Source organism: Melanostigma gelatinosum (assembly GCF_949748355.1).
Source record: "Melanostigma gelatinosum genome assembly, chromosome: 20".
Lineage (NCBI taxonomy): Eukaryota > Metazoa > Chordata > Actinopteri > Perciformes > Zoarcidae > Melanostigma > Melanostigma gelatinosum.
The window spans coordinates 14,118,360-14,142,209 of NC_136653.1; the positions used below are offsets into that span (position 1 = coordinate 14,118,360).

At 40.9% G+C, this 23,850-nt stretch overlaps 1 protein-coding gene across 1 annotated transcript in view; it reads left to right on the forward strand.

Moving 5' to 3' along the window:
• vipr1b (vasoactive intestinal peptide receptor 1b) overlaps positions 1-17,086 on the forward strand; it is a gene marked incomplete at both ends in the record, with an annotated part of 29,474 nt that extends 12,388 nt beyond the window's left edge. The window contains 10 exons of the mRNA XM_079291644.1: positions 2,627-2,727; positions 5,133-5,230; positions 9,544-9,676; positions 12,113-12,266; positions 12,407-12,467; positions 12,571-12,643; positions 14,304-14,395; positions 15,004-15,133; positions 15,665-15,706; positions 16,895-17,086. Coding sequence (XP_079147770.1) covers positions 2,627-2,727; positions 5,133-5,230; positions 9,544-9,676; positions 12,113-12,266; positions 12,407-12,467; positions 12,571-12,643; positions 14,304-14,395; positions 15,004-15,133; positions 15,665-15,706; positions 16,895-17,086 — 1,076 coding nt within the window. The remainder of the gene's footprint in view (positions 1-2,626; positions 2,728-5,132; positions 5,231-9,543; positions 9,677-12,112; positions 12,267-12,406; positions 12,468-12,570; positions 12,644-14,303; positions 14,396-15,003; positions 15,134-15,664; positions 15,707-16,894) is intronic.
• Between the last annotated feature and the right edge of the window lie 6,764 nt (positions 17,087-23,850).

Here is a 23,850-nt window from a genome sequence, read left to right on the forward strand (position 1 = left end):
CTGCAGGAATTCACCTTCGGACTCGAGGCAAATATAATGAAACAGAGACAGCGTGACATAAACTCTGCTGGAGAGACAAACAGACAGAGCTCAGATAAATCTCTTTAAAACTCTTTTGTGCTCAAAGTTTAGCTCCCTCTTTCTTTCTGACTCACTTTCTGAATTGCAATCTCTTCACAAGCTCTGGCTCTGATGGCAGGTTGATGTGTCTGCTGAGCTTCCAAATACTTTGCTTTATGACCACAAACCTGCAAAACCAATGACAATGTCATCAGCCTCAGCTGCACTTGGTGCTTCCTGCTAGTTGTTGTTGGTCCGTTACACCACTAGTGCCCTTGCAAAATAGGAGAAGAAGAGTAGAATGAGATGGCGGCCAGTGGTGGACTGATACAGTCGACATCCGGTGAGTCAGATTATGTTGTCGTCAGCCTTACAGAGCTGCTGGGTTGTAGACTCTTCTGGTTTTATCCTTTTACCACGAATGCTTCGGAAAAGTTTTTCTCCTAATCGAGTAGATGGAGAGTACATTGGCTCATGATTGGAATCTATTGCAACTGTCAGAAGCCTATTGGGGAAACTGTATAAATCGTCTGTGTATTGAGTTTCCAGGTAGACGGAGACAAATACTGAGAAAGCTCTTTTTACCTGTTACAATAAGAAACCAAGTCTGAAAACATGCAGTCGTCACTCATGTCTAATCAATCATCCCCTTCCTGTATCTCTGAGCACTACTGGATCTGTTTCACTCAATTTATTGACAGGTGTTCCACAGAGATGGTCAGAGAAAAACAAAGCTAGGGCGAAAAAAATGTTTCCTCCACTGCTCATCAATGAAAATGAGTGTCGAGCAGGAATAACCTGACTTTTACTTAACTTTACTGTAGGTTTTGTTTTTAATGACAGCTGATGTGACAGGTGACAGTAACCCAGCTTGGAGGGGGGGGGGGATGTCCTTTTTCCTCTCTTTTTCACTTTAAATGATGTTTGATTTGTTTAGCAGAACAAAATAAAAGCACGGAATCTTCCTCAGACAAAATGTCGTGGTCTAAAAATAAAAGCTATAACCAAAGGGATCCACATTTTCATTTCTGTTAAATGTTTAGGTCAAATATCTTTCGTGTCACTTCTACTTTCAAAAAACAAAATGGCCACTGCCAAAATGGCAAACTCGGGACTTTAAAATGGCACTCCACAAATCAATGGGTGAGGTCACAGTGACTCAGTCCACTTCTTATATACAGTCTGTCTGCACATAAACAAAGCAATACTTTGTGAAGGATTGTCATGTGTAAAACGGTTGAAGCCGTTGCAAGAGTCTGTCTGTGAAATGGCCTTGAGTTGAGGAGAACTCGTTCTTCCATTCTGCAATGCCTCAATAAATCTGTTGAAAAGACTTCAAAATCTACTTCAGTCAGTGTTTCCATTCAGGATCTTTAGGGGGACTCAGCCTGTTCCTTCCTATAGGGCATGGGCCTTATGGTGGGGACCAAACACGTCCATGAAAGTGGTTGATAAAGTAATGAATTGCGGACTAAATAAAAGACAAAATAAGGGGGAATTCACAAGCATCATCCCAGCATACCCCCCAAATACAACCCCTGCAGCGACCGTAGAAAACACGACATTTCAATCACACGACCTCTTCCTGACTGAGCAGCACTTCTACACAACAATTCCTGCTGCTTCCCTCCACATCTCATCGCCTGCATATAACATTTAATTCTAATTGGCTAAGTTCACACAGAGCCACTTGTCTGTCAGTCACATCGTGGTTGAGGTCTCTTGGGATAAGCTGTTTACATGAACCCCCGGTGCCCCACAAATAATGAATAAACCATGAATAAATCCCATGAATAAACCAAATGACAGACTATTTCTGGTGCTCTTCTCTCAGATCGGTACACCTGCAATTAAATACAAAAAGTCTTTTGGCAGAGAAATTGGAGGTTATTTCGAATGTAGGGGGAAGTAATGCGTTAGCAATCATGTCTTTCTTTTTTTGTGACCAATTTTTCCTTTCATTTTAGTTACAGAGTTTCCTTGACTACGGAGGTGTTTAAACAATCTACAAAAGAAGCAAAAGAAAATACAGCAAACAAGAGGACATGCCAAAGACTGTACATCGTGATGATAGAGAATGAATATTAACACAAATGAAGAAATGTGAAGCGCATTGCATCGCCAGCAGAGAGGGTCACGATTAAGTGCCAACAATGTTAAGTCAAGAATTAGAAAAATATTGTAGAAACTAAATTAAAAGGTAAAAAAAAATAGATAGATATAGAAACAAAGTACACAAATCCCACTCCAGCTCGTCAGAAAACAAGCCTACAAACCACTCAAGTAGTCCTCGTTATATGTGCCTTTTTGCCGGCACAGATAATGCACAAGTCAGGAATGGCTCACATTAGCGGGAGAGAGAGTCGCACAGCGGTTTGAGGTTTTGTAGGTTGCTTTTTTTGCAGCGACCCAACAACCCAGCATATGAGGTCACTGACAATGTCACAGTACGTCTCACAGCAGTACATGGAGTGTTGGACCAATTTCAAACGAAGTTGGTGAGCATGTAAATGGGAAATCTACTATCTGGGTGGCTCTGACCTCTTTATGTCATCTCCATCTCCAGGCAACCTCTCTAAGACCTGCACAGCAGACGGCTGGACTGAGATGCATCCCATTGACATCGCCATGAACTGTGGATACAATCTTAACAGCACCAGCGATGATGTGAGTAAAACACGGCCCTCTATAAGAGGCAGCAGCACAGATACCCATTGTGAATGGACTCGGCAGCACAGTGGGTAACCATCCCGAGAGCCAGTGGGCAGGAAGAATTGAATTAGAGCAACTTCCCTTTTCTCTGTGGGTGGGTGTTGTTGTTGAGTCCATCAGGAAAATAGTTGGTGATTGCTGGTGTCACGACTGCAGTGTTTGCCTTTTTGTTGTGAATTGCAGTTATTTGATCAAATAAAAGTAACACAACAGCATAACACTCAAAAAACATTTGTGGCCTATTTCCATGCGAGGGCTTTGAAAAAACATTGGCTTTTATACTATTGGTGGAATAAACGGCACATTTCAAGACATCCAGAAAGAAATGTGTTTTGCTCCTGAAGAATTTACTGTAAGAAATGTGCTTATTTTGCGTTATTGTCTAGATTTATATTAAAAAGTCACTACTTCTCTTGTGTGTTAAGTAGAGAGCTGGTGCTATCTGGCTTTAATTCGCCTAGCATAAACTAGCTTAGCACAAAACATCTAGCTTGGCTCTTTTCTAAGCTCCAACATATGTTTTTACATTCCGTTATTGTATGGACTAATCAAATTCCTAACATCATAATTCGGTAGATTTAGAGGGTTTGGTAGGTTCTTCTTTTTAATTTGCTATGTCTAGCTAGGCTAGGCCTGCTAGCAGTGGAAACAAGCTGTCAGCACACCATTGGAATATTATTTCCTTTTTGGTTGATGTGGTGAACTTGTGAGCAAACAGTTGCCTATATGCACATCCAGCAGATATGCAGCAGCATTAGTTTTCATTTGGACGGGTGTCTGGCCACCTGATATATGCAGGTCCAGCATTTACTCTCCACACCAACTCCCGAGGGATCTATTCGTCTCTTTAGCTGCTAAATGCTGCACTGTGTTCAGCAATTAGTCACTAACTGCGTCTGTCTGGGGCGAAAGAGCTGCAGGAGAACTGCAGAGTTCGGTGATACTCATCAGTTGGTTGGTAACAGAGCGTCTCCTTTCACATTACACATATCCTCGAGCCAGAGTCGTTTTGAAAATAGCCAGTGAGACCCACAGACAAGACAGTGATATTGAACCCTGGCCAAAACATGTTTCACTGTTCCTTCAAGCGCCTAAATAAAGAGTGCACGTCCTAAAAACCAAATATATTCTGACTGTGTCTAAACGGAATATACCGATAAGTCAACGTTCTTCATTGTTTGCTGAAGACGGCACACGTCTTTGAAGCACAACACACTTTTCACTGATAAGGCCGAGTCAGTTCATAATTCCTGCCTCTATTATCTGCATTATGAGTAATTCGGGGTTGTTCATGTGGCCTTCAGGGTTAGGGAGGGAATAAGTAGATCAAATGTTGCTCTTATTTAGTTCAGTTTTAATGCAGAGAGAGCTGATCTTGTCTGTGTTGATGGAGGTGGCGCAGGGTGAAGAGTGGATGTGAACTGCAGGTGGTAAAAGCTTTCTGGGTGGGCACTCTGCTCTCTGAGGTGGCCTCATTAGTATGTCAGGAGGGAGTCAGGAGGGACCTGGATGGTGAAGTACACTAAAAGGGATTCGATGTCCGTCTTTCTGCATACTTGATACCTCAGTGTGCCCCAGGATGCAGTGCTCTTAATCTCATCTTCATCAAGCAGAAAACATGCAGTGCCATGGCAGCAACATTGTGAGGCTACTCTGAAAAGCTCCACATTTGCTGAAATAAAATCCAGTGTGCTGTTACAGTAAATCAGTCACGCTTAGAGTATACGTCAGCAGATCCATTTGTATTTGTGTGGAGCCCGGCAGTGCTTTTGACCCTTTTTTTTGACTGTTGTTAGAGGACAGTAAAATACAGTATTAGACTGTAAGAAAAACAAAAGGTTAGAGAGAAGTCTTTGTTTAGGTTCAACAGTCTCACCTCAATGTCCATGAGTATAAGGTGTTCTGGACCTTTCAATGATATAACATGATCTTCGTCATCATGTGGAATTTGTGGAAGTGTAAGTCTTTTTAAAAACTAACTTAAGTAAAAGAACAGACATATTTTCAGCATAATGTACTTAAAGTATCAAAATAAAAGTACTAAATCTGCTGTGAGTGAGTGATTTATCGGTGTCGAGTATATTATATGATTGGATTATGTGTCAGTAACATTTTACTATTCATTGGTTGAGGCGGAGATAGTTTGATTTACTTTATATACCATTAGGGAGTTTAATATGTAAATTGTATCTTATAACCTCATGTTTTTTTGATGATGTAAAATCATGAAATGTAAAGTATCTGGTATTTTACTGATGTCAAGTAGTAAAAAGTAAATGTTGGAAACCATCACTAGCATTTATTTCATGATTTTTATTTTTTTTTAACATACAAAACTGTGACTTGTTTTTTTTCTTCAGGGCAAGTTTTTCTGGCAAGTGAAGATTGGCTACACCATTGGCCACAGTGTTTCCCTCATATCACTTACCACAGCTATTGTGATCCTCTGCATCTTCAGGTACGCAGGAATACTGTCAGATATGAAGAGCAAGTTCTAAAAATATATAACGTTTTTTGTTTGTTGTTCAAGGATTTGCACGATTTACTTAATAGCCTGTTGCCCATAATGCTTCCCATAATGCTTTTGGGACTATAAACAGGAAGTATAAATTGCCATGGAGTTGTTGTGTTTTAGCATATACTGTGTGTTTACATATAGGCAAATTGGCGCCATTAAAACTATGCTGAAGTAGCTGTTAGCAGTTCCTGTTTGCATCTTTCTATGATTTGAAAGCAGATTTATGGACATGTATTCACCACGTATAAGTCACATTGAATCTAAATTTAAGTTTCTTATGTCTGTGTGTTCTAATTTGACAGAGTTTTGACGGAAAATAAGTGAAAATGGCGCCACAAATTGTGGCAACCAGGCAGCGGTGAGGGTTTTAAATTACACCCACCTGCATTATTGAACACTTTTCAATTCAATTCAATTCAATTTATTTTTGTATAGCCCAAAATCACAAATTACAAATTTGCCTCAGAGGGCTTTACAATATGTACACATGTGACATCCTCTTGTCCCGGGACCCTCACATCAGAACAGGAAAAACTCCCCAAAAAACCCCTTTAACGGGGAGGAAAGAGGAAGAAACCTGTGGGAGAGCAACAGAGGAGGGATCCCTCTCCCAGGATGGACAGAAGTGCAATGATGTCATGTGTAGAACAGGATAGTGAATTACAACACATTCAATGTAATTACAGCACATTCAATGTATGACACAACCACAACAGGAGGCAACACCTGGTCCAGATAAACCCGGATACACAGGAACCTGTGAGGCGAGAAAGCACAGAGACTCTGGTGAAGAAGCAGGTCAATAATGTGCATTAATGGTATCGGTAGTATGAAATAGTAATGTGAGTAATAATAAAAGTGATATTAGCAGTTGGAGTCAGCAGGGCCATGGTAGGAGGAAGGACCAGGGTCCAGATGAAACCATGCTCCATAGAAACCTGTGAGGAGAGTAAGCACAAGGACTCTGGGGAAGAGACAAAATCAGTACTGTGCATTAATGGTATCGGTAATCGGATTAATAATGTTAATAATGAAGATCGTAGTAGGTGTCAGCAGGGCCATGGCTGGTTGAAGAACCAGTGTCCAGATAAAACTGCGGTCATCCTGTGAGGCGAGAAAGCACAAATACTCCGGGGAAGAAGTAAAGTTAGTAATCAGCATTAATGGGACATCAATGCATACAGACGGAGGTGAAGAAGAGGAGGAGAGAGGTGCTCAGTGTAGGAAGTCCCCCTGTAGTTTTTGCCTAAACTGTTAAGTATAGTTAGATATAGTTTTTGCCTAAAGACAGGTTGATGATATCTAATAAAGTTGTGCTAATTAATGGTTGCACTTCTTCAAGCAGCCTAGTCGGTATAGGGTCTAAGAGACAGGTGGAAGGTTTAGACGTAAAAATTGTTGAAGTCAGTTTGTCAAGGTCAATGGGAGTAAAGCCATCTAAACATATCTCAGGGTTTACAGCTGTTTCTAAGGTTACTCTATTTGTGGAAAGATCGGTCGAGGGCAGGAGATTATTAATGTTCTCTCTAATAATTATAATTTTATCATTAAAGAAGTTCATGAAGTCATTGCTACTGAGGTCTATAGGGATACTCGGCACAACAGAGCTGTGACTCTCTGTCAGCCTGGCTACAGTGCTGAAGAGGAACCTGGGCTTGTTCTTATTTTTCTCTATTAACGATGAGTAATAAGCTGCTCTGGCGTTACGGAGGGCCTTCTTATATGTCTTAAGCCTGTCTCGCCAGAGTAACCGAGATTCTTCCAAGTTAGTGGAACGCCATGTTCTTTCAAGTTTTCGCGATGTTTGCTTTAATTTGCGGGTTTCAGGGTTATACCATGGAGCGAACCTCCTTTGTTTTACCAACTTCTTTTTTAAAGGAGCAATAGAGTCGAGTGTCCTTCTCAGTGAGCTTGTAGCACTGTCGACAAGATGATCAATCTGGGTCGGACTAAAGTTAGCACAGGAGTCCTCTGTCATATTGAAGCATGGTATCGAGTTAAATACAGACGGAATCACTTCTTTAAATTGAGCTACGGCACCATCAGATAGACATCTAGTGTAGTAACTGTAGTAACTTTGCGCTGTTGACTTTTATAATGCCTGATAGATAAACCTGCTTCCTTGCCTCAAGTGGTCAGAAGAAGGATGAAAGGATAGAATAAAGAACAAAAACAGCCCCCGCTGCAGGACCCTGCCGAGAGCGTTAGTATGATCAATTCACCATAAATCGTGATGGCATTGACGGTAGGCCTGCTGGGCATATGGACAACATGACAGTTAATACATTTTAGTGTGGCACATCAAACACTGACAACTGGGATTTGATTATATCTGATCAGTGCAGCTCCAAGGCTTATGCTAAACTGAAAGGCAAAAAGGAAAAAACAAATACTTCTAAACCTGATGATCCTTTCTTGCAATTCAGTCTCTCGCTCTTTTGACGGCACATGTCTGCGGCGGTTGGGAGATTAAAGTGGATGAGAGAGAATGACGTTTGATATTTCAAAAGTCGGGGATTGATCGTATAAGCTTCTTGGAGACCATTACTGTTTTGATGTCGGGGATAACGGAGATCACAGCTTTAGATGGCAAATACTTCCTCCTTAAGGACAATGAACAAACAATATATACAGGGCATGACTTGTAACCTAATTATCTTTACTGTATGTAACTTCTTCTTCTGAGATTCAAGCTTTGAACAACCAAGAATGTTACAAAGAGATCAAAAAAAACCTTTAATGTCTAATAATCGATGGATGGTCTTCATTTGTGCACATATTTAGTGTTTTGTGCTGCATTTCGTCACTGAAAACACTGTATTTGCGCAGCTGCAAAAATCCCCAAAAGTACCCTTTAGCTTGTTACATGACTCATCCTCTAAGATCACTTCGCCTCCTTGAATTCCCGACCAAAGTAATGTGCTGCAATAAGTATTTTCATTCTTTTATCCAGTCAGCCGTTCTCTAGCGTATACCCTTCTGTATAGAGAGGGAGGCGAACAGGAAATTACTTTTCTTTTGTAGATGTTTCATTTGTCTCCTCTGCTCCTATCACTGACCAGAGCTTCCTTTCTTGTTTTTCACAAAGACCCGCTCTAGTTGTGAAAGTGTGTCCACCTGAGACTTTTGTTTGCCACAGGCCAGGAAAAGGTCATCTTAAAGAAAAAGGTGAACGCAAAGCAAACAACAGGTTTGAGCCAGAAGGAGAGTCACGACAGGGCAGTGGGAGGTGAGGGGAGGTGTGTTGATGGTGAGGTGTATTGATGAGTGTTGGTGGGATGTGGAGAGTCTCACCTTTTTCTCAAAGACACCACTGATTATAGGTAGGGATCAAGAAAATAGTCAGTTTGCACCAATCTCTTGAAAATAGAAGCTTCTACTTTATTGAGCAGATGTCACATCACTTCCTGTCTAACACCTTTGTTCTACTAGCTTCTGGAATGGAAAATCACATCTGTTGTATTATGGAAAATTACAAGGCTGTTGTCTGTATCCAGTACAGTGATGGAGATTAGATCTCACATTTACCCCCAAAATAAAAGCTAATTATTACACACGTGATATTTTATCACTTTCTTTCTGCTGAGCTTTCTTCTCTCTCAGTATGTGCCACGACAAGTTAGAATGTGATTTAATTCAGCCACAAAACTTCCCCAAATATCTAAAATTGGACAGAAATGTTCACTTTGATATTGAAAACAAGCATGTAATTAAATAACAGGTATTGTCATTTTAAACTGCTGCGAGATAAGATCCAACTTTAGTGATTCCTGAGGGGAAGTGATTGGGCATGTGCTGCCTGAGAACAAGCATGAACAAACGATCTGATCTAACAAGAGCCTTGACACAGCTGCAGACGTCTGTGTCCCTCTCTCAAGCTAATCATTCAATCGTCTCAAGTATGATAATGTAATCAGGACGTCAAGAAGTATTAAAGAATCAATGCTGGAGCATTTCAATAGGTTTCTGATTCGTCATCTTGAAACCCACCTCACTCGTCTGCATTGGCGAGGTGTGTGTGAACGACCATAGAAACGCATTCATGGTGCTCTAAAGCAGATCCACCCACACGGTGATAAATGGAGCTTATAAGCTCAATAATGAGTGGAGACGGTCTGTGATTTGCTGTGACAGTATGTTGAGCCATTAACTCCAAGGACATTGGATAATAGACACGAAGTCCTACTTTATTGAATTGTGTGTGTGTGCTGTCTCTTTGTCTTGATCTATACAACTCTTTCTGTGCATCCCAGGAAGCTCCACTGCACAAGGAACTACATCCACATGCATCTGTTTGTGTCATTCATCCTGAAGGCCATCGCCGTGTTCATCAAGGACGTCGTCCTCTACGAGGTCGGGGAGGTGGACAACTGCTCCTCGGGCTCTGTGAGTTAATCGCCTAACTTGCGTCTGTTTTTCGCTGCGGGTGTTTTTTTTTAAGGATGAACGGTTCTTGTTGTCCTTGAACCCTGACGAAGTCAAACTCTGTAAGAAGCTCAGCGGGTGAACATGACACAAATGTGGATTTCTGTCGTCCAGATGTTTGACAGGAGATAAGTAGGGAGTTTATGTTGCTTTGTCAAATGCCTACTTTCACTAATACAAGGACCAAATCAAGTCAACGCATAGTTTAGTATAGTTTGATCAACGTTTTACACTACATGTGAGCTTCAAGCTTGAGTACAAGACAATTCTCAATATCCTTTCTGACTATCAATAACTCAGTCAATTGAGGTATTTTATTGCCTAGGGATATAAAATGAATCACTGTATGAATCCGTTTTATTGCTCTATTGCATCTGTAGATATTCTGTTGCTTTATTAGTAGGATTTGCTAATTAGAGCCCGACTTTTAGGGCCAATAAGCCAGACGAAATGACCAACCTCAGAGCTCCGGGGGGCCCTAAAGTTCCTGGCATATGGCGCTTTAATTGTTTGTGGGAGTATGCAGCACTTAGGTGCAATACCTACAGACTTAACAAGGACCCAATTCATTACCTGACATCGAGGATGTCTTGAAGAGAGTCCCTGTGTCAGCTTAACATCTAGTTTTAAGACCCCGATAATTCCTAACATGTGTTTTTTTTTATAGACTACTCAATATCCCTGTCACCTTGACTGCCAGCTGCTTCAATACTTAGCATCCATGTATAAGAAGTGGGTGCCAGAAAACAAACCGAGAAGGAATTATTCATAATGTATACATTTCTATTAGTAGCTCAGGTGTATTTGACTCAATAAACAAACTCGCCAGCCACGAATGAGAGGCCGAGCTGATGTCAGGAAGAGTTTACACTATTGATTACCAGCTTCAGCAGGTCCTCCTAATAACAGTAGAAGAACAGTGCAGATCTTTAATTTAAGTAAAAGCAACGTTACCACCAAGACCTTCGCTCCCCGAGACACAGAGTGGATCCAGACAGCATTCACAGTAGAATCAAGTCCGTATGTATTCTGCCGTTGACTTATGGTCTGCACCATCTTATTGTACGAGTACTGCTCGTATACATCCGCACAACGTGTGTAAAATGGCAGGTTGAGTCAAGACGTGTGGTATTTTGCAGTGTGTTTTCACTGCTATATCGTGGCTTTTTGTGTGTGTGTGCCCCTGTTTGTGCTTTAATGTCAGTGGGTTGTTTCTGCTGTTGCATTATTCATATCCACTCGGTTTTGTTTCTTTATCATATTTGTGTTGCCTTTACCTCTGTGCCCTACTCTCCACATTTCCGTATCCATAATGTGCTTCCTACCAATTCATCTCACACCTTGCTACACCTGCTAAAGTGCTCAATGCATTCAGGGTCACGATCCACATTTTTAAATGTGCACAGTATTGATTTTTCCTTATCTTCGTGATGCCCTCCCGGTAGCATCTCTGGGATCCTGAAACAGCTTGTGTGCGGCTCCTGGAGTGTATATCAGCCTGTCAAAGAGCGACACGCTACACACATCAGCTCAGCCCACCCACACCATGAGTAAAATGAACCTTTTATACGCATCCTTGTGCAACAATTTCAACAGCAGCCTCGCAGCTCAGCGTTCGGCAGCAGCAAACTGAATTTTGAATGAATTCACCCATCCTGATGGAAGTTTTGTGCTTTTGTGCTGTCGGCCAACCAGAATGGGGCTGATTGTGTTATCCTGCATGGTTGTTTCTGTTGTTCCACTCTCGTCCTTTTACTCACTGAAATATCTGCGGGGACATTTCTGCACTTTCCTATTTCACAGATGTTATATGTTGCATGTATTGTTTATATCACAGCGCAAAATACTGATGTTGGATAGAAGACAGTTTGGTGTTCTGCATTTGTAACTGATTAAATAGTTCCACATATTTTCTAATAAGACATCCTCTACAAAGGGTTCATAAGGACAAACAATTTAGCTTCAAATACATTTCACATGTTCAAATGGAAGTCCCGTATTTTACTCACTGACATCATCGTCATCATTCTGCTTCATCTAAATGCCACAGAGGAGAAATCCTCATCATATAAAATGACTACTTTTGTGATGCAGAATACGCTTTGTTTATTACTTCACGATTAGCCTGCCATCATTTGTAATTCACTGAAGGTTCATTCATGTGATTGAATGCTCAGACATAAAGTCAGTGATAGGAACAAATAGAAGTGTATGCCTTTGTGTGGGCAAAAACTGATCGGCTTATTTATTACAGTCTGCACCAGACGAAAAAATAAATACGTGCATTCTTCCACTTTCTAAATGCAATTCTGCTACAATAGGGAGTGAAATTACCCTGTAATATCCTCCGCTCCACTGTAATTGTAAGATGTTTTTGTGTCTTGTGTCCATTGCCAGGTTGGCTGCAAAGTAGTGATTGTGTTCTTCCAGTACTGTATAATGGCCAGCTTCTTCTGGCTGCTGGTGGAAGGCCTTTATCTTCACGCATTGTTGGCCGTCTCTTTCTTCTCCGAGAGGAAGTACTTCTGGGCTTACATTCTGATCGGCTGGGGTGAGAACGCATTCCTTATATGTCTTTATTTGAGACCTCAGCTGAAGACCAACCACAAGTTGTGTGACCCATACCAGTGGGATGCAATAACTTTAGTGTACCACTTGTATATCTTTTTATATCTTTTATTATGTCCTTAGGTGGTCCAACAATTTTCATCACAGCTTGGAGCATCACCAAAGCCTACTTCAATGATGTGGGGTAAGAAATAAACACCAGGGGACTGCTAGAGTCCAGTCCAGTCTGATTTTGCTTTGATTTCATCTTGTGCATGAATATTGTTTCTTGTTTCATTCTCCACCAGGTGCTGGGATATAATCGAGAACACTGATGTGTTCTGGTGGATCATTAAAACTCCTATTTTGGCATCAATCCTGGTAAGTCCAGTCATCTTCCATTACATCAACATCTATGCACCTTCAGCTGTTGACACTCTCAAGCCAGACTTTACCAAAGCAAAAGTAATTGCCACTGAGAAAGAAAACATCCTTGTCAGTGATCATTAGTGCACCTTAGACTGACGTGTCAGTGTGGTTTGTCTGCATGCTTTTGAACTCCAGATTGTCTTTGGTATTCCTGCTGTATGTCGACACAACTGAGAGTTTGTTGCGGCAGGATGATCACAATCCATTTGTCTTTCTCGTCCTGCCATCGTCTTCTTCACCTACAGAGGTTGAAGAGAGGAATATTTGTAGATGTGCTCAGTGTGCCCTGGAAAAAATAGTCTGACATTTAAATGTGCTTTAGGTGTGAAAGGATTTTACATTATTTGCTCATCCAAGAGTCAGCTTTAAAGGGATTATAGGTGTAATGAACTTTGGATAAAACCAAGCTGAAGTTCCCCTCTGCTTCCAGTCTTTATGCTAAGCTACTAAACTGCCTTCATTTTTAGAAATATGCCTATTTGCTCTCTTGCCACGAGTTATTTAAGCAATAGCTCACGACAGGCTGTGATATGTTGTGATTATATCACCTAAGGGGCGTTGTTCGGCCCGACGTGAAGCTCTGGAGAGAGTTCACACGTATGGCCATGCGCCCCCTAATCTTAAATGTGTCAATTTTGTAACAGGTGTTAACAGCTAACTTTGTTTCTTTAACCTGCTTCCATTTTGGTTGAAGTTATTCCCTTGTGACCATGGACTGTATGTGACACTGTTACTAAGCAACTATGAGAACACATTTGTCTAAGACGTGGAGTGGTACTTAAAGTGCAAAGAAATTGGACGTCATAGCAGTGATATGTGATTGTTATATCACGGCTATGAACCAATCAGATTGCTTGATTTGAGCTACATGCATACACACATATACATATGTGTGTGTGTGTCACTGTGAGTGAGAAAGACACTATCAAAGAAGTGTGAAAAGGAGGGTTAAAATGAGTTGAACAAGCAGGACTGGAGAAGCTTCAGTGGAGTGTGTTAAGTGGTGAGAAGTACAATTAGTTACAGTCAATGACCTGACTCTCAGCAACATTTTGACACTGCTTTGTGTTCTTACCTGTAGATAAATCTCAGATTACACTTCGATCTTAGTTTGTTTTTAGGAAGTTGTATAAAAAATATTCCAAACGCCAGAGTACTTTTTGTCATTTTTTACTTTGTGCTGACGCCCTGATTTGCCGGTCTTTGCTCGGCAGCAGACACAGCAGGTGTAGTTGTGTTCTTTCACATTAGGATCAGGATCAGCAGCCTGGTTGTCTGACCTTTTCATCTGCAGCCGCTCTGACTGATGCTTGTGCAAAAGGGCATAAGTTTGCATATGGCCGGTGAGGACACACAAACATACAGAAGAGCAGTGGCGCAGAATCACTTGTTGACCAGTGCAGAGAAATGTGCTTCTGTTTTGAGCAGCTGCATATCGTGGCGTATCCTGTCGCAAAACATTCCTCCACGTCCAATAGTTTAGAGACTGAAAACATGTACAGGTGACTTTGAAACCGGCTTGTCCATGTACAAATTTCGTATTGGAAAAATCGCACTAAATCCTATTCACATTGTAACATATCCCTACTATACTGTCCCCAAATCTCCACAGATGAACTTTATTCTATTCATCTGCATCATACGAATACTTCGCCAGAAAATCAACTGCCCAGATATCGGAAGAAATGAGTCCAACCAGTACTCGTGAGTAAAATTTATATATAAGTTATAATTCGTTTTCATGCTGTAAATTTGTACAATTAATTAGCTCAGATAAGATTAAATATTGCTGATCTCTGAAAGGATGTCGGAAAAAACATTCTGTGAAAACTAGCTGCATTTACAAAACGAGGATTATCTCCAAAGCCGAGAGTAAGATGTACGTAAATGTCCTGTATGCTCAGCATTAGCTCTAAATTAAATAGTTTTTGGAGCTACTTTTAACTCAAAGCAAAGCAAGGATGACCAATCCTTTTTCAACTTCAGAAAACAATTTCATCGCCCGCCTTAGCACGAGGTACTCGGCACAGTAGCCTTTCCCTGGCAGCTGCTTTGCACAGAGGTATAGAGCTCTATGTGTTTCAGTGTTTGCCTGTGATGGAGAGCATCTCATAAGCCAGCCGTAATGCATGAGCTATTTTCCCACTGACACTTTTAATGGAGTATTTTTCCATATCTGGTCCCCAGAGCTGAAATGTAAAATGAAAAGTACTCTGGAGTTGCATTCCATTATTGGCATATATCGAGACGGATTGAAAATTGGTTTCACCGGAGGGAGAAATTCGTTTTTTTTTTCTGCTTTGTTGTTTCAGGAGGCTGGCGAAGTCAACGCTGCTTTTGATTCCTCTGTTTGGGATCAATTTCATCGTGTTTGCATTCATCCCAGAGCAAGTGAAGACTGAGCTACGACTGGTTTTTGACTTGATTTTGGGTTCATTTCAGGTATGACATCAACTTTATTGGTGACACACAAAATGATTTAAAAAAAGCTTCTGCATCGTAATTTCACAATTTTAATTTATTTCATGAAGGTCATCCAACACCAAAACCCACTTTTTCTTGAATTTCCAAATCAAACTTCATTCAAGTAATGATTTGGCTTCCTGTCAGCCCCGACCTGCGAGGTCTCCAGGGCCTTTGCTGGCTGATTCAGTGGCAGTGTTACTGCCCCTCGGCTATTTCTGTTCATCACATGTTGAGAAATGATGCAGAAATGCAGCCAAACAGCACAGCTGCATTACAGACCGTTTGGAAACCAAGGCACCTTTTCCAGCTCATTCTCACTATCATTATTCTCATCCCCTTTTTCTCATTATTACTGTAAACTAACAATCGTTCACAATGCATCGTTTTTCCATTCGAATGCCACATGTTATGCTTCAATTAGCAAATTTTGTTAAAACAATACAAAGAGACATTCACCATGACACACACTGTTATTGCTCTTTTAACTTTGTTTTTCTTTCCATTTAGGGCTTTGTAGTCGCAGTCCTTTACTGCTTCCTCAACGGAGAGGTAGGCAGCCCCCTCTCAGTGATGTAAACACTGTTTGTATAAACATACTGCTGAAAGATTTCCATGCAGAGATAGCAAAGTGTTGCTTCTCAGAAAATGATAGTTCATCTGTAGTTTTTCTGTGACTCCCTCTGTGCACCACTTCCATTTACAAAACAGTCCTGAAAGGTGGACGGAGCTGTTAGTATGAGTCACCAGCGCTGGTTGCCTCCCTTGGACCTCCTCGCTGCATATTTGCTGCACTCAGCCTGGAGGGTGGGAGGGCTGTAAAAAGCACAGCCTTCTTGACAGCGAGCTATTTGGTAATGTCTGCAGAGGCTCTCTGTTAGTTATTTTCCCAGCGCTGAGCCAGATTGAATCACAGTGATGGGTTGGATGGCCAGGCTTGACACTATGCTGTCTGAATTTGAATCTGCAATTTTCGGCTGTAAACGCTCTCCGCTCCAAACCTGATCTTCTCCGCGGTTCTCGATGTGAGCCTTGGCAGTGTACTTCGACAAAAGACCGAAATTACAATCATTTCTATCGAAATTTCACCATCATAATTCTCATCCCATTTTTCGATTTTGGGAATAGAATATATTTCTATTCCCAAGAAGGGTTTCTTTCTTACCTCTACCTAAATATGAAAATATACACCATGTCAAAAGTACCGTACTCAGTTGCCAGTTTATTAGGAACACAGTGTAATGCAGCAGTCCTGCATTGATTCCTGCATTGAACCTTCATGACGCTTATAGTGTTCAGTGTTTGTTGACATTAAAAAACAAACGTTTGTGTGGTTTTGCAACCCCGTAAAACAGAAACGTTTTGAGCAGTTATTTCACGTAATTGGTGCAAATGCATTAATCACACGGCGGACTGTTGCTCATCGGCTGTTGGCCTCTCTAGCAGAATGATCTTGTGGTTTTTGCATTTCCTCGTGTTGCTCATATTGTGTGATATGTAACATATCAGTCGTCATGCGGGCGTTGTACCGGACCGTGAGTAGCAGCTGAGCTGGAACGCAAAGCTCTGGATTTACCTGTACATCCACGCTCCAACCCTCACATGTGGTCACCAGCTTTGGGTCGTGACTGAAAGAAGAACGCAGCTTCATCGGCCGAAATGAGTGTTTCAGTTACTGTTATGCCACAACTGTAAAATGACACATGCAAAAAAAAGTATTGTTGTTCTAATCCCTTGTAGGTCCAAGGAGAGATCAAGAGGAAGTGGCGAAGGTGGCACCTGCAGAGATACATGGGCTCGGACACCAAATACCAACATCCGTCTATTGGCAACAGCAACAACTTCAGCACCCAGATCACCATGTTGACACGATGCAGCCCGAAAACCCGCCGGGCCTCATCCTCCTGTCACGACGACCTGTCTAGCATATGACAGACATTACATGCTGTACAGAATACTCTCATGGCAAACATTCGGCAGCAAAAGAAAGACGCACCGCCTCATTAGCGCATGCACTCTGGGATGATGTGTCGCTTGAGTGACGTGGGAAAGGGAAAGTGATGAGTCGGAAATAGAGCGGCAGCTTCTTAGCAGCTTTTAATCTCCACGCTTCTTAAAAAGACTCTGTATAAGTGACAAAGATACAGGCACATTGCTTCACCAGCGCAGCTTTTGCACATGTGAATGAGAACCATTCACTCGTTTGTTTTTCAAGATTCAGCGCACATGCACAGATGAATTTGTGAGTCTAGTCATTATGAGTCATTTGGTCAGTCGTTCATGTCGCTCAGACACCAGGCAATGCAAAACGTCACAGATCAATGGGGTTAGGTGAGGGAATCCAATTGTGAGCTGCACCAGCAATCTGATGTAATTATGCGTTGATTAAAAAATACTTAGTGGATTCCTGCCGCAACAAATGAACAAAGCTGGTGTGAAGACACGGCCATTGGGAGAAAAGGAGCTGATTTTTTTTTTTTTAAGAAAATTATAATTATAGTTATTGTTAGTGAGTGCAGCGATATCACAGTCAAAGTAACACAAATGTGTTATGGGGAGAGTTTTTGAATGTAAGTATACTTACTCTTTGGGGGCGACCGTGGCTTACTGGGTAGAGAGGGTTGTCCGCCAACCGAAAGGTCACCGGTTCGATCCTCTGCTGCACCGTGTCCCTGAGCAAGACACTGAACCCCTAACTGCTCCCCGGGCGCCTGTCATTGGCAGCCCACTGCTCCCTATATATACAGGGATGGGTCAAATGCAGAGAATAATTTCCCCACTGTGGGACTAATAAAGGAATGTTTATTCTTCTTCTTCTTCTTAGTGATCAAAGTATGTTTTCAGCATATTTGTAGGCAACCAAAAACAACAACGTGCAACACTTTTGCTTTCCTCACTGTGTAAGAAGACAGAAAAAGAAAAAGCGGCTGTTAATATGTTTGAAATGTTGTTTTTTGGCAAACGAATGAGGTTTCAGACCAGGTGACCAGTGTGATTCTGATTCACAGTGATGGGGTTTGAGTATAAATGCCCTTCTCTGTACTCTCACCAGAGACTGATTTCCCTTTGCATTTCCCTTTTTTTCAGTACAGTCCTCCCTCTTGTTTTTTGTGCGATTCCGAGCCGGTGGATTGCGGTCGTTTTCGGTTGAGGCTCAGGGACAGTTTTGTGCCAATCACTGACGAGTGCCTGCTTTCAGTGTTTTGAAGCGACTCTTTCAATCCAATCTTCACTGGCTGTCGGCTGCTCTGGAAAGTAAATGCCTTTTTTAAAGGTGCAATGTGTAAGATATTGCCCGAATCTTCGTTGAAAACAAAAACAAATGAACGAACATTATCAACAGACTGTGAGGATGTTGGAGTGTTTGTTAAGGGTGATCTGTTTCCGTTTTTGTAGTTTGTTTGTTGGAACAAATTCAAAGTGACAGAGACGACGAAACGACTTGCAACACTCAACACACTAGGCCGACGGCACACACGAAGATTATAAATCAGCAGTGTTGTTTTTAACTGGCTCTCACAGCAGTTTGGTTGAATTAGATGTATTCTTGCCCTGCTGTTGTAACTGATGACTGTATGGACCCAGTATTTGAGGTAAAATGCTGCACCTATTTCCTTTGGAGCAAGTAGCGCAGTATTACACATTGCACCGTTTAAGCAGTTCAGTTGATGAATGTTTACATTTTCTCTACAGTAGTCATCTAACATTGTACAGCCAAAGATATACAGTGTAAAGAAAATGAATTGCTATGTCATATATCAGTAATGTGACTGTAATTGATGTTTGTTCATTTGTTGTTCATGTAGCGGTCCGTGGCTCAATGCTTAGCGTAACGACTAAATAGAAGACGCTGCATCACACTTAAAATCACTCCTCAGACTTGTATAGAGAAGCGGTCTTGGTGGTGCTTTGGTAGATTATCCATTTAAAAAAAAATATTGACTGAACTCTCCATTGACTTGTCGGGTTGAAACTGCTCCACTGGAGGAGTTTGAACCTGACAAGTCAGTCGTCGAGACTATTGGAGGCGATTATGTAAAGCAAAGCAAGGGGACAGGGATGACTGGTCCTGTCACAACGATGCTGTCATCGGGCTTTTAAGATTACAAGGTCCGACTTGAAAGTCACTTAAATGTTCATGCAAGAGGGAACATACAGGAGGTCCAGCTGTACCTGGAGGAAAACAACACAATCTCAACCCGCTGCTGAATTAAAGGGTCAGTGAAGCCAACGCATGCTAATATTCATCTTAGAAATGATGTACAGCAAAGGTCTCCATATATATATATGGGATGTTTTGCTGGTGACAAAAGCGTAAAGAAATAGTACAGCACAACAGTTTTGGAAATATTCACTTTCTGGTCAACAGATAAAAAAACACTCATATAAGAAATACATCAATCTTATCATCTAATTCCATTCAAGAGAGCAAATAAGCGTATTTCCCAGAATTTCTATTTCTAACTATTCCCTTAAATACTCATCATTGTCTTTGGTCGTCAGTCAAGTCAATGTTATAAAAATGAATTCACGGCTGTTTCTAGATATTATCTTTCAGTGTTCAGGTGACCTGGTTGTTTTGTATCAGTGAGCTAATATTAAGTGATATTTAATCAACACTCATTCTAATGTGTAGCTCCTTACAGTTAGTATTCAGTACTGAAGCATGTTAAGTATAGATTTGTTCATTTGCAAACTGGATATTGTGTTGTATAAGATTTGACGAGTTGATTTGCTGGTGCAATGCGTGTAACACTGGTGCAATGTATACCATTGTGATGCTACAAATGTACTGTAAGTATTTATGAGCTTAGGTTTACATTTCTGTACACATAAGGCCACGTCTTAGCTTTTTAAATCAGCGGGTTTTGTTTCATTGTTATTTTTATCAATATTATTTTGTACATTGTATGTTAAGACTTGTCTCGGCAGGACATTGTTACTTTCCATAAATTTCCGCCACTGTTCAAACTGTGTGAAATGAATTCTTCAGAAATATACAAAATGATGAAAATTGAATTTTGTACTGAGATTATGTTAAACTCCGCATCATACGTTGCGTTAACATTGCTTTAAAAGATACAAAAGAGCACATGTCTGAGTGATTGCCTCAAACAAAGGCAACAGTGCTGACAGAGCAGTGTTTACCGGAGAGGAATCAGAGGGCGGACGCCGCTCTACACGGCCTACATTATCTCATTAGTCGACCAAGTCAAGACTTTCTGCACCATGAACAGTTGTCATGTCCTCCTTGACTGTAACACTGTCGCCTAATTGAAGCTTATTTTCATAAGTGCACTCTGCTACGTGACAAGGGCCCGGCCTACAGTTGATTTTTTATTTTAATTTGACTCCCACGTAGGCTCAAACGCAAGTTGTTCATGCAAATATGCTATTCCTTGGTCCCTGGAAAAAAAAACAATATTCAGGTGTTTTTCATTTATAATATTCATATTTTTATACAACTACCTCTCTGAAGGGGACTTCATCGAATGTCTGCGCCTTCAGTAAGCGAGCAGACAGCGTGATATAACTGGTCAGAAAGCAGAACATTGCGTTCTTTCGGAAACAATGTGTTGATGACACGCTCAAAGTGTTTGCGTCACTGTCTCCAGCTCACCGAGAGGAATTATCCCAGTGTATTACTGTACTTTATCACTTCATTGTGGTCACAGTGCCCTTACAAGGCAAAAGCATCTAAAAAAACCTTGTAATACTTTTGAAAGACTTCAGATCTCACCTCAATCCAGTCAGAAAACAATGATGTGAAGTAAATAGTACATACAATAATACATTTATTTGTATACTTTGAGGTAGGTTACTTGTATTTATTTTGAGTATTTCGTGATTCTTTATACTTTAGCTCCACTACATTTTAGAGGGGCACATTTTACTACACTTACGGTGTGTAGTACTGCTGAACATATTTCAATTCTGCGTTTAAAACACAAATTAAAACATTAAAATGATGATTGCTATTGTTGAAACTACCTGTAGTTTGACTTGCTACAACACCATTTAAACACGCGGCACATTAATGCTACAATGATTTAATGGCACAACCTGAAATGGAGAACAAACCCACGACTGAAATTCAAAACGCAGGATTGGACTCTCTTCCAAATGATTCCACTTTTTGTTTTAGAGGCAACTACTCTATGTTATTAATGTTCTCTAATGCTGTCAGTTTGTTTTCATAAGTTTACAGCAGTAAAACAGAACCAATATTCAGCTAAATTATCAGAGATGTTAATCTGTCGGTCTAATGCTTACGTTTTTTAATCATATATATTTCTAATTTATGGTCAAACTTAATGATTACTTTTATTTTCGGCACATTTTGCTGTTTATACTCAAGTCAAATTTTGAATGCAGGACTTTCACTTGTAATATAATACTGTGTACTATCGCTACCCTTCTCAGTACTTATCTTAATGATTCAGTATCTGAATCATTCTTCCTGTCGGAAATCAAAGCAACTTTCGCTCCAGTTCCCCCAAACGTCGGTTGAACTTCAGTTCGGCTGCAATGTTTGACAGGAACAACTTGCCCGCTGAGTTTGCTTTGGTGAAATGAAACTCCAGCCATTTGAGTTAATCCGTCTGTTGTCCCTTAGGTTTATTGGTTCAATCACTGCCTTTGAGCACAGCGGGACATGAAGAAGAGCGAATTCAGCCAGGGCAAACTGCTATGTGCCGTAAAAAGATCAACAAACACACCATTCCATGCCTGGTTTCACAGATGAGCCGCTCTGGGGTCGAATGTTTCATTAGCTCTCTCCATGTAGTGGAAATGAGCGTGCCCATAATACCATGAATTATTACCAACTGGAATGATTGTGAATCGAGGGATTTGCAGGGTTGGAAGTTGCTGCATGAAATATTAACACGATAGAGTGTATTAAAAACAACAACCCTGAGGCCCATGTGTTGAAATATGCTGATCAAACTGATAACAAAGGTGCCTTATTGTTGTATATGATGCATTTGATACATTTTTGTCTGGATTGATAAACTCTTGAGTATGTCAGATAGCTTAAAACTACAGCCGATAGAGTGACTTTCAGTCAGAAGTCAGTTATTTTTAGACTCCCAGTGACTCTTAAAAGGTGAGACAGGTGTCTCGCCTTCAGACATTTCCAATATGCATGACACTGGTTAAATATTCATGTCAAAGTATTGCAAAGGATCAGCGACTGAGGAAACAAGTTAGCTCAGTCCAAATGGCTAAGAGGCTGCTGACTTGAAAGAGAAGCCGTCTGATCTCATCAGATCTCATTTGAATGATTTTTTGAATGAACTCCATCGTCGAGATTTGTGACTAACACCCACAGCGATTATAAGAATGATGGCAAAACCTTGACTTTCCTCTCTTTTACACAAAGAGAATCTCTTTCTGCAGCTTTGATCTTTTCATTTGCATCGAAGAACACATCACTACCTTGAACTTGCCAACCAATGGTCCCGACTGACCCATTAGAACCGTGCCTTAAGGACATACAGTAGCACAATGGGGTATTACTGGAAATATGCTGGAGTATAATGTAACAAAATAGCTTTACACTTGCAGAGATTATACATCTGTTCTAAACCTGTACTTTCATGGTCTAAGCTTTACATCTCAAGACGTTGGGGACGACAAAAAATCCAGAGGAGTGCGGATTAGTAGGAAGTTAGTCGTCACATTTAGCCATTTAACCGCCTTTTTAAAGACATGTAAAAAAAATGGTGCATTGTTGATTCATCTTGATTTGCAAGGTTCACTCAGTCATGATTAATGCACCACACAATTGTTCGTAAGCCATTCTTCTCGCACATGCACTTAGATTCAGTATGTAAAGTGATCCGTCGCTGCCAACGCACACTATGGAAGAAACTGTTCCAAAGCTCTTTGAGTCATGTTCGGCCGAGGTGTAAACGAGCTTGGGAAATTGTTCCACACATTTGCACAATGACAGGATGCTTGATCTAACTTTTTGACATGAATACATAATTCACTTGGGGGAAAAAATGACTCATGAAGTATTTAAAGCAACCCATCTCGTCTGGGTGAAGTGATTGCATTGTATTTACGTCTGCGGCTGCGAGAGTTATCGCATGAGGTCGGGGAACTGGTGGTGTGTTTGGAACAGAGGCAACTGGACCTACGCTGTGTATGCTAGAGGCCTTACACAGTATATGTGTCCAATTGAATGTGTCACAATTAATATAATGTAACACTCTGATACAGTGAATACACTGTGATTCCAGTGGATTTCACTGAATAACGTTTTAAACTGTATTGAGTAATGAAAATGGACGTTGTTTTCTTTTTCAATTTGCTGTTTCCAATGCGAACAATGAAATTGTAACCTCAGCTTTATCATATTTGCTGCATCTCTTTGGATCAATTGTAGGCAGACAAAAACTTGATAGATGACTCAAGAAAGCAGGAGACTCTTGCAAGTAAAGTTGGTTTGTGATTTCATGCATTGCTGGAGTCGAGCCAGTGAGCAGGGAACATCAAAGACTCTGGGTTTATAAATAGTTGACCATCCCAATAAGCACAAGGACACGCTGTATAGCCGTCAGGTCCAGACCGGGAATCAACACATCACAGCTGGAACATCGTGTGAATGTAAAAGCTTAGCCATTATTTCTGCAGCGTTTATGAAAGAACACACTGTGCATCCAAACAGCAGAAGAATGCAGACCTGG